At 41.3% G+C, this 12,135-nt stretch overlaps 1 protein-coding gene across 1 annotated transcript in view; it reads left to right on the top strand.

The window, feature by feature from the left end:
* Positions 1-12,135, top strand: part of LOC111239302 (calcium/calmodulin-dependent 3',5'-cyclic nucleotide phosphodiesterase 1C-like) — a 207,309-nt gene that overhangs the window by 150,890 nt on the left and 44,284 nt on the right. Inside the window, exons 13-14 of the mRNA XM_022769149.1 lie at positions 3,404-3,485; positions 5,744-5,864. Coding sequence (XP_022624870.1) covers positions 3,404-3,485; positions 5,744-5,864 — 203 coding nt within the window. The remainder of the gene's footprint in view (positions 1-3,403; positions 3,486-5,743; positions 5,865-12,135) is intronic.

The raw sequence follows: 12,135 nt of genomic DNA, 5'->3' as shown, positions 1-12,135 counted from the left end.
AAGAGAGAGATCTCCTGTTATCTGGGAGTAAAGATGTGGTAGTCAGTAAGGTGGTTCCAAACCCAATCAAGGAAGAAAGTGGAATCCAAGAATGGCAGTGCAGGAGGCAGAAGCAACGCTCAGGCATACAGAGATTGTGGGTAATGTCCAAATAGGCCGGGGAGGCTTGGGGCTTGGCCCAGGCAAACCAGTGTGGGTAGAGAGCAGCTCCCAAGGAAAAGAGAAAAGCTAGTGGTGGAACAGGTTCGTAGACGGAGGAGATATTAAGGGGTGCAAAGGCAGTGGCTCAGGCTAAGCAGGGACAGTGGTTAAATTGGGAAGGTGTAGATAAGAAAAAGCTTAGCTGGAAAGAGCTGTGGAGTATGGAGGAAAGTAGCATTAGATTCTTGATAGGGGCAACATATGATGTATTGCAACTCCCCAGAACCTAAAACTCTGGGTAAATGGAGACCAGCTATGTGCATTGTGTTCAGGTACTACAACTCTAAAGCACATTTTGTCAGGCTGTAAGGTTAGTCTGTCGCAAGGGCAGTACACGTGGCGACATAACCAGGTTTTAAAAAGCTTGGCTGCAGGAATAGAAGACCTACGGAGGCAGGCAAATTTAGGAGGGTCTAAAACAAAGAGAGTTTGAAATAAAGTTTGTCGAAGAGGGAGAGAAAGTTGGTAAGACAGCAAGGAGGCAAGGCAGCTTAGAGGATGCTTGTGATTGGGAAATGCAGGTAGATTTAAGGAGAAGCTTGTTGTTCCCAGGAAATAGCCAGTAACAAGTTAAGGCCTGACATAGTCTTGTGGTTCTAGGAGTAGAATGAAAGTATATTTCATAGAGCTGACTGTTCCATGGAGGCTTCAGTTGAAGAAGCATATGAAAGGAAAAAGCTCAGGTATTGTAGAGTTAGGGGCAGAAGCAGAGCAGCGAGGATGGAAAGTTAGGATTTGTCCAGTAGAAAGTAGGATGTAGAGGATTTGTAGCAAGGTCTGTTGTCTCTTTGGTAAGGGAGCTAGGAGCAAGTGGCCGAGTGTGAGGAAAATAGCTAAAAGACATGTCAGTATGAGGCCAGCAAGATCCAGTCAGTGGATTTGGATTAGAAGAAGTAATGGTAGTGTGGCCGGGCCCAGCAGGGGGAGCACTTAGGATAGACAGACTCTTAGGAGAAGCAAGGAAGAAAATCCAGGAAGAGGAAGTGTTTTTAAGTGGAGGGTGTGGCCTGTGTGAGCCTCTTTGAGACCATGCGGTTAGTTCAGGTGAGTTGGTTTGTTTGTATTGCTCTGAATTGGTTTGTAGTGTGTCTCTGACTGTCTAGGCGAGTTTGTTTGTTTTAGGTGAGTTGTTGGAGAGTGGGGGAGTAGGGGGAGGTAGAGCACAGCCTAACCCGGCGGGGGAGAGCTAGCCCAAACAGGCACCTCTCCCTGACTCTACCTCCCTCATTCAAAATGGCTGCCATTTTCTCCAACCGGTTAGGGGAGTTTGTTTGCTGAATCTGCTGGTGTGTTTTGTCCTAGTTGATGATGTTGTTTGTGGTAGCATAGGCAAGGTAAAGGAGAAAATAGTCATGGTGTGAGGAGCAGTGATGGCTGGCATTAGGGGAGTGACTCTGGGACGCCAGTGATCACTGTCTAGCCTCCTGGAGGTGTCGTGGGACCAACTAGACGAAACACTGGTGAAAGGAGGTTCCCACCTGATGACCCCAAAGACATGTTAGTTATCACTGCTCATTAGTCTGTGTAGCTGAATTAATAGTTATCATAGGGCTTAGGGAGTTATTCACTGAGTCTGGTCCAGTTTTTACAGCACAAGTTTCTTGTGTTTATCCTAAATTCTATCCCTTTATCTTTTTTATCATTCATTTTCTTTATTTATTAACTTTTATTTATGTGCGCATAAATGATGAATTCAAAGCAAGTATCCTTTTTTTGGCAAGTTGGCCAATCAATACTCAACATAGGTTTGGAGGACACACCTACTGAAGAAATAATTGAAAAGTAGAAAGAACAATGGGAAAACAGAAAAAAAATACAGAAGCACCCCACAAAGAACTAGCTCCCTCCTTGAGGGTCTGGGAGCTGTCCAGGTTGGGAGACAGGGTCTTGTCACCTGGTGGCCAGCCTCCTCCCAAGGGTTAGGAGTCTGACCACTGCAGTGGGCAGCCCTGTATTCATGTACAACATTCAAAACCAAACCAACCAACACATCCCACCTCCCCATCTATGTGACTGGACCACAACAAAACAAACTTCCACCTCCCCAGTAGAGCTCGCCTCTCCAATGGATGGATGGTCCCGACTCCCTCACCTCGCTACCCCAAGTACCTGTTTTTTGTTTTCTATCTAGACCCTAAGAAGTAGAGGGGGAAACAAAAGAAAAGGGAAATATGTGTTTTTTCTTTCTTCTTTTCCTTTTTTTTCTTCTTTTCTTTCTCCCTCTCAAAAACTCAAAATATTATAATAATACGAGAGTTTTTTGTCACTAGTTGTGTATACCAAGGAGAATACGAGGTGTGACGATGACAGAGATCCATCAGGATCAAGGCCTTGTATCAGTTCTGCTCCATGCTCTCGAAAAAAAGTGTTACATAATGTTTGAAAACAGTGACACATCATAGAAAGCTGTTGCTTACTTTATAGATTTAAATTTTATCAAATCAAATATTTCTTTAAAAAAAAGTTTGGTATCAAGAATTGATACATACATATTGATATTTCTATGGCCTGCCTTAAAAGCCCCATTTTACTCACTGTGATTTGCCTTATTTCTGTGCTTATAATTATGATAATACATTCAAACACAAACGGCCTGCCATATGCCACTATATATTTTCAGTCATATGGTCAAACTAAAAGGTGGTTGCAGTGGTTATTCCTTACCTTCAATCATGCCTCCATCTGCACCAATGCAGATAACCACACACTTGCCTGTCGATAACGCTGCCTTGTGACATCATGTCTTTGAAAGTACACTCAAAATCAAGGTGTTAGTCAGCTTTTAATAAGAAGGGGGAACTCACAATCCACAAGAATACAAATATTAAACCTTTTTTGTTTTCCTTTACCGGTTGATAATCTTTTATCAATTTAATTAAAAGAGTTAAAGCAACCTTGACCTCTGGCTGCTAGTTTCCAATTTCTAAGCAAGACCCTCTCACCCTTCAGGGCAAATTGTCCTGTTTTTCAGTCTCTGCCAGCTGTTATTTGTGTCAGTCCTTTGCAGACCTTATCCAATCATGTCTTGGTCTGTTGTTCAAAGCATTAAAAAGTTTGGGGTATCCAAAGAGCACAGGTCAATAAGCAATCACTTACTGACATTTTCATATTTAAAAAGAAATAACGAGCAAAAGAAGATAATGATATTTTGTGTATGTGAAATTGTGCTGACAGTACCTTGTGTCGCTTAATTTGTTTTCAGGGTGATAAAGAGGCAGAGCTGGGTCTACCTTTCTCCCCTCTCTGTGACCGCAAATCTACCATGGTGGCCCAATCCCAGATCGGTAAGATCCACTAATACAACTAATGCTGCTCAATATGGGATTCATTTAGTTTTTATGTCAGCATATTCAACACCACAAACCCACATTTATACTCAGGGGTCATAGTATTTGTTTATCAAGTAAATTTGTTAAAGCAGTTTTACATGTTTAACTCCAACAGATTCTCCTGATAATGTTTAGCCATTGAATAGTTCAGATTCCAGCACAGATCACAGTTCTGTGTAATTGAATCCAAAGTACTCTGTCTTTTGGGAAGTGATCTTGCATTGTGTTCCTGTTTGGAAATTTAGTGATGTGACCATGACTTTCATGCAACTTATCCAGTTTGGGTAGATTTGGATACAGACAGTATGTTCATGCTCTTATCAATGTCCCTACCAATATTTTTACCCATCTCAAGCAGTCTTACCATTTTAACTCCCCTCTGTGTTACCAGTAAGATCTATGCAGCAGCTACGAGTTGCCAGGTTTGTGTGATTTCTGCAGATTCAATAAAAATTTTTTTGTATAGTGCAAAACATAAATTATCTCAAGGCACTTTACAGGGTAAGGTCAAGACCATACAATATTATAGACAGTAACCCAACAGTTCCCGCAATAAGCAAGCACTTGAAGAGGAAAGTGAAGACAGTGGACAGTGTAGAGGAAAAACTCTCTTTTAGCAGGAAGAAACATCCAACAGACTCAGACTCAGGGTGGGCGGCTGTCTGCCTTGACCGGTTGGATCAAGAGGAGGGGGGGTACAGGCGGAGGAGAGAAGAGAGAGAGACCAGGAACAGCTGTGTTTATTGTCGATTGTTATAGTGAAAATAATAATAGTAAAACCCACAGGTATAATGGTGTTATCAATAATAACAGCAGTAATGGTACAGCACCAATGAGTCAGAGATACATGCAGAATGAGGACAGAGAGAGAGAGGAGAAGCACAGACTGCGGGAGAGTGAAATACAAAGTTAATGACATTAAGTAGTATGATAGAAATGCATGTGGAGAAGGGGGGTGAGTGCTCAGTGCATCATGGGAGTACCCCAGCAGTCCTGGCCTATAGCAGCATAAATAAGGGGTTGTTTCAGGGCTCACTTGAGCCAGTCCTAACAATAAGCTTTATGAAAGAAGACAGTTTTAAGCCTAATCTTAAATGTAGAGAGGGTGTCCGCCTCCTGAACCCAAACTGGTTGATGCTTTGATTAAGTTATCATGTTTATAGAGTGGTACAAACTGTGGACTTAAAATCACCTCAGGTGAGGTAGAGTTGTAGAACCTGCTCAGGACTTAAAGATAAATCCAGGAATGATAACTGATCACCTGTGAGTATTGATCTGGATCTGCACTGTTAATTTAAGATTTCAAAAGCAAGTTTGTTAGAGAGAAGCACCTGTGTGAACCAAAGTTAAAAACAAACTGAAAACTTTGCTCTAATCTTAGCTGCCAGTTCTGATCTCAATGACACAACAGATTGTTATTGGAGAGATGTTTTTAAGAAGTGTTTGTGTAGAACAGAGAGTTAGTGGAGACGGTTGAGTGGAGGTCTTAGACTATACATCAAAATCAATGCATTACAATTATAGTATTTTTTATAGTACTCTACTTTCATATCTGTTTTGTTTTGTGGTTTAATTACACTGCACACGTAAAGTTGAGTTGAAGATTAGCAATAGCTATAAACTCTGTGCAGTTTCTTGCTTTGAATTGGAACTGGGTTAAATTGCATTGTCCTTTAGAAAGAAAGAAAGAAAGAAAGAAAGAAAGAAAGAAAGAAAGAAAGAAAGAAACAAGCAAACAAACATTGTGCGTGTCTGGATTTGTCACAGGACTAGACTAGAAAACTCCTTTGTCTGAAATATGATCAAAAATAATACAGCGGCAAGATTAGAAATAAAGGTATGTGTTTTTTAACAATTTAAAATAGATCAAGTTCTGTGTTGCTCCGACCAATAATTCAAACAACTAGTAATTAATAATAAATATAATAGTTATTAAAACACCTAAAATGCAGTGGAATACATATTTAGAATTCTTTGGTTAATGTAACCTGTTTACCGCCACCAAATCACAATCAATTGTTTACATCCTTAAAATAAAAACACAAAAACCTGAATGATGATTCATGTTGGTGGGATAAACAAAAAACATTTTACTTGACACTGTCTCAGATGGTTTTTTTCTCATCTCATATCTTAACATTTTCTGTTATTAAGAAGAATAAGCAGAGGGTGCGAACTGAATAGTTCTCTGGTATTGATATTGTTTCCTGCAGGATTCATTGACTTCATCGTGGAGCCAACATTCACCGTGTTAACAGAAATGATTGAGAAGATTGTGACATCGCTTGTTAAAGAGGCATCTCACTCAGGATTGGCTGGATTCAGGCACTCCAGGTGACAATTCGCAAGACCCTCATGTCCTGTGTGACACTTATGATAAAGGATATACTGAAAACAGACACAAATCCTATCAGACACAACTGGTATCTTAGATATTTCAATCATGATGTGGCTCACAACTCAATCACGAAGTCAGTTATTTTTGCTCAGCAATGATATAGAACAGTATTATTGGTCAAAACACTGTGGGTCAAAACAAAATCTGTGGTATCAAATTATCATGACTTGCCACTCTAAACCTTAACAATAATATTATTGTCCTGTGTGGGGAAGTAGGTGAAGTCTTTGGGTGAGCCAGTTGCATTATTAAAAGCCATGCATACCCATGGTCTACCCTACCACAGGTGATTTCAGTTGGCTGATTAAAGCTCTTCTCAGACTATTTTAACTCTGTCACTCTAAAGTTATTTTTGTGGAGGTTAGTATATACTTATTAGTATATACTACATATCCATATATAGTATACAAAATAGATGTAGATTGCTTTAGGATTAACGCAGTCTTAACTGTTTTGGCCTGACTGACATTTTTCAGCTGAGCTTTTATAATCCTGATATAAATTACAGTTAAACAAGACTAGGCGAAAACCTAGTACATGGCTGGTCCGCATATGGACATTGTGTGAATGTGTTGTGTATTGTATTTATATGCTGTAAGTTTGACTCAGGTGGAGGAACTTTGTGACCAAAAGTTAATGGTCTTACCCTTTTTTAATGGTTTCTTGTGATCATCATTCACTCAAAGATATTTGAAGGAGACTGATTGGAAGCTACAACTTGATGTGTCATTTCAAATTCATTATTGACATGACTATTATTCAGACCAGGCAGTGAGATTTTTATTATTGGAGTCTGCACTGAGTTGTTAATAAGAATCCTTAAAATGTTAATACAAACTGACTCCAGTAGCACCAGTCTGTGCTATTTGTATGGCCTGCCCTACACACTTGACATATGCTGTAAACCCTTGTGTGCAGCCGAAAAACCAAAACACAGTTCTCCTTCTGTTGCTGTTTTTTGGCAGTTGGCAAAGAGCGTTTTGGTTCACTACTGCCGTCTGCTGGTGTGTGAGCATTGTAAACTCTTACCAGAGAGAACGACACTCATATTCATTAGATGCCATCAGAAACATTTAGTCTTCATTGTTCACAAAATTGAAGGTATTCAATGAATGGTGCTCATTTAGGGTGTTCATGCACAGCACTGTCCACAACATGCCTATCTGATGTAAACAAACTTGACAGTGTAACTCATTTGAGTGACAACTGACAAATAATTATTTGGTGTTGAAAAGGGGTGGGTCTGCTCCAGCCTCCGCCCAGTACTGTAGATTCTGGTCAGTAGATATAAAATGCCTGCCTCCTTCAACCGGTGTGCAGTGGGTTCTCCCAGCAATAGTTTGCAGTCAGCAATCCAGCATCAGTCGCGTCTCACTCAGACTGGCTTCTTGCCACAAACTTGCGTCTTCAAGGTGTTTGAAACTTCATCCCACCTGCAGTTCCCCCCTGCAGCGCCACTTCCTGTAGGCTGATTGGCCCCCCGCTCTACTACTCCAGACCGATGACTGGAGGTTCTAGTATTCAATCAGGTTAATTGTCCACGCTCTACAACACATTCAGTTGGGTGTACAAAAAACCATACAATCCAAAAATGATTGAAAACAATCCCAAAAAGCATATAATAAGCATGCACACATCAAATCAGGAGTAATAAAAGCAAAAACAACTAATATATACATGTAAAACAATCAAGCCAGAAATAATTGAAGGATAGCAACTAATATACTGTACATGCAAAAACAAACATATCCAACCAATCCAACCAACATACCCATACACATGGGTGGTCCTTGGCAGGCTATAGCAGCATGAGGAAGGGATGATGACATCATCACAAAGGCAGAGTCGGAAAAAATAAGGCTTAGGCCAGGTGGGTTTTCACTTACAAGACATTTGGTTTGGTGTTTTGCTGCTGTATACAATTAACGTATTTATATGAAAAAAACAATAAAAAGGTAAAATACTGCAACAGTCAAAAAGATAAATATATATATATAGATACATATGTAGCGTACATGCGTGGCCTGGCATCAGTCACATGCCATAAAGGAAGTTCATTATAAGGACATGCAGAGTTACGGACCCACAATTGACACTTTGCGACTCTTTCCATCATCAAACTATCAAATTGATAGGAAATGGAGACAAAGGACCCCTCTTCCACAAACAGACCATGCTTTTAGCATGTCCAAATGACACAGAACCAGACCAAAGGTCAAAGGGTCAGCTCCAGAGGATCAACCAATGGACACCAGACAACTGGAGAATATAGGCAAAATCTCCAGTTTGTAACAATAAGACTTTGTCTAATGATATTTGATTGTTTCTTGTATAGGACCTGTAACAACAAAAGGACTGATTAACACTAAGGTGTGAATCCTGGCCTGTCTGTGCCATGCATGGACACACACACCAACCTCCCTTCCTCTGTCCCTCTCTAGATAAGAGTCATAAACTACAACCCACATTCCAATCCAGGGTAGTGACCAGCAGAACACTCTTCACAGACACAGATCTAAGGAAGAATGTAAAATTAAATATCTAACTGTTCTGTTGCTCATGAGATGTTTCTATGTAATAGTTCAATCCCAAACTTCTATCCCATAGAATGTTTGAAATGTAACATGTAGATTTTAAGACAATCTCCTTCATGTGACCATACTGTCAGCATCCTTCACACAAGGTAACACACTACATGACATCCAGAATGTACTCCTCTCTGCCATTATTAGCGCAAATAATTTTATATGTTATTTCACTTAATGTTTTGTGGTCATGGTGGAAGATGGATGTGCAAGTTTATAAGTAAACTCTGGATTTAAATTATCCAAAATTCAGTGGAAAATTACTCTCTTCTCCAAGTGGAAACACAGAAGATGGGTGGTGCCCATGAAACATGCGCCAGCCCCCAGGGGATAAAACAGTCGTGAACAATTCACACATTGCCAAAAGCCTAAGCCAAAAAAAGCCAAAAGCCAAAAGCAAATGCCTAACGACAAGAAGATGCGAGAAGCGAGGAACGATGCAGAAACTAGAAGCTGAGATCTTTGCTCAAAGCTCAGAGTCCCGGCTCAAAGCCCGGCTCTGTAGCCATGTAAACTCTTAGCTCTAAGCTGTTAGCCACAAACTCATGGCTCTTAGTCATTTTTGCACTTTTCGCATCTTTTATTTTTCTTTACCACAAGCTCCAAGTAACATGATTTTTGTCTACATGCACGATCTTTTATTTTTATAAGCCAAGTCAAGACCAACTGAACCAAAGCAACAGAAGTGCCTCAAAGTAATTTTGTAACTTTTAATCATCAAGTTTTCCTTTTGAAGATTTTGACAACTTTAGAGTCATCTGGTCAACGCCAGACTCCTCTAAAGTTATCCAGCCAAAGTGAAGAGCATTAGAGTTTATTTCGCATCAACCCGCAAGAGACACCAGCAGATAACATCTGCACGACCGCCTGCAGAGAAGCCGAGCACAAATTAAGAGTGCCCAAGACAGAAAGTCTCCTGGCAAACTCCACCAGAGCTGAACAGCTGAGACACCGGCAGAATCCATCATCGTGATAACGGGACACGGCCTCCAGGAGAATCCACCTAGATCCCGCGTCTCCAGGGTTACCACGGCAACCACAGCCACCTGGGTTCCAGCCGAGGGTCTTCAGCTACAGCGCAACTCACAGTAGGCCGGTCTTAACACTCTGCTCATGACTGGGTTGATGTCGAAATATAGCAATATTTAATCATCAAACCTAATTCATAGATGTAGTATCATTAGCTGTATAGCCATAGTGTATAGCCATAACATATCCTCTCCCACTATTGCCAACTCATCGCACTGCTCATTTCCTTATTATTTTCATCTTTATGATTATTACACCTTCCATTTACTCTGTAGATAGTAGTTTAGTTAAATAAACTCCTTTATTTACACCCAGTTGTTGTCCTGTTGTATTCTTTTGACGTAGAGACTGGAGATCCATTGAATTGAGAAGTCATGGCTTCCGATATGAGATTGATAAATTTGGCAATGAAATAATTCATTGTTGTCCTCCTAGAGGACTGGTGCCCCATTTCAATGAGAGTAAATCCTAAAATATGGCGTTAACGCTACACATATATAAAAAATAAAACAATGAAAAAAATACTACACAAAAATACTATAACTATGTACAAAAGTGTTTTAGAATGACAAAACTCCTGCTGGGCAGGATGTAAAAAAAGGTAGTGATTAGGGGATGTGCAAAAGATCACAGTATGGACAATATTTGTTATAACACTTAATCATCACAGTATAAGACCAAGTCAGTTAACCTATCAATCTTTCATCTTTGGTGCAAATGAAAGTGACAACAGGTGCAATGGAGAGGCAAAAGCAAGACAACTCCCAAAAAGGGAATGGTTTTGCTTGTGGGGACCACAGACAATTGTTCTCTACTTATCCCTCCTGACTAGCATGAGGCGGTACCTGCAGCCCAATCAGGGTTGCAAAGGTAGTCCAGCTCCTCCAGGATGGTACATCCATGCGTGCGCAAGAAGGTTTGCTGTGTCTCCCAGCACAGTCTCAAAAGCATTGAGGTGATACCAGGAGATGAGCCAATTACATGAGGAGAGCTGAACAAGGCCACAGAAGGGCAGCAACCCAGCAGCAGGACTGGTACCTTCTCCTTTATGCGAGGAGGAACAGGAGGAACACTGCCAGAGCCCTACAAAATGACCTCCAGCAGGCTACTGGTGTGCATCTTTCTGACTTAACGGTCAGAAACGGACTCCATGAGGGTTCAGCTCGATTGGCATTCACAAGAGAACACCAGAATTGGCAGGTCCGCCATTGGCAACCAGTTCTCTTCACAGATGAGAGCAGGTTCAGTTTGAGCACGTGACAGGAACGAAAGAGTCTGGAGACGCCGTGGTGAACATTATGCTGCCTGTAACATCATCCAGCTTGACCAGTTTGGTGGTGGGCGATGGTCTAGCAAGGCATATCCTTGGAGGGTCGCACAGACCTCCATATCATAGCCAACAGTATCCTGACTGTTGTTAGGTACTGGGAAGAAATCCTCAGAGGGATTGTCAGACCTTACGCTGGTGCAGTGGGCCCTGGGTTCCTCCTGGTGCAGGACACTGCCTGGCCTCATGTGGCCAGAGTGTGTAGGCAGTTCCTGAATGACAAAGGATTTGATGCCAGTGAATGGCCCTCACGTTCCCCTGACCTAAATCCAACTGAGCACCTATGGGACGTTATGTATCAGTGCATCTGACCCTGCCAAGCACCGCCACAGACTGTACAAGAGCTCAATGATGCCCTGATCCAGGTCTGGGAGGAGATTGCCCAGGACACAATGCAGACTCATAAGGAGCATGCCCAGACATTGTTGGGAGTGCATACAGGCACGTGGGGGCCATACATAACTACTGAGTCACATTGTGAGTCACCATGATGAAATTCACGCAAGTTGGATCAGTCTGTGATTTGAATTTTTAACCTTGATTTTCAGTATTATTGTGAATCCAGCCTTCAATGGGTTGATGATTTTTGTTTCCATTGACGGTTGTCATGTCATTTTGTTCTCAACAATGTACATCAGTAAAGATTTTTAACTTGAATAATTTGTTCATCAAGATCCAATATGTGATTTAAGTGTTCCCTTAATTTTTTTGAGCATTGTATTTCCAGAAATAACATTTGAACTTAATCAGAAGAGGATGAATGGAAGAAGCCTGGTTACTTCGGCGCACTCCTGAGGTAACATGTAGACAAAGTAGCAAGCTAGTGTGCACTGCGCAGTTAAGGAAAATGTTTAAGTGTTGCTTAACAACAGTCCAGTACCAGTCCAGTTGCGGAACTATTTATGTTGGTGTTGCCAAATAAACAAACAAATCATAATCTGTTGTTGATTATTTAACTAATATGGTGCTCGTAGAACTGTTGTATAAAAGCAATAACACACTCAAGGTTGTGATGTTGTTTTCAGTATCAGCACGGCTGTTATTCGTCTTCTATTCGACGTTCGACTTGGAGTTGCTGATCTTCATCCCAGCCGCTTCACACTCGGCCGCGAACCGCCCAAGCGAGAGCTGAAGGTCGGCGCTCGATGAAGATAGGAGGACCACATCATCCGCAAAAAGCCGAGAGATGAGATGCTCCCGCCACCGAACCCAAACCCGTCCACCACCCGGCTGCGCCTAGAAATTCTGTCCATAAAAGTTATGAAC

The sequence above is a fragment of the Seriola dumerili genome, unplaced genomic scaffold (genome assembly GCF_002260705.1).
Source record: "Seriola dumerili isolate Sdu_G_001 unplaced genomic scaffold, Sdu_1.0 BDQW01002262.1, whole genome shotgun sequence".
NCBI lineage: Eukaryota > Metazoa > Chordata > Actinopteri > Carangiformes > Carangidae > Seriola > Seriola dumerili.
Note: the sequence above shows the minus strand (reverse complement) of the source record. Positions and strands in the feature narration are given on the sequence as shown.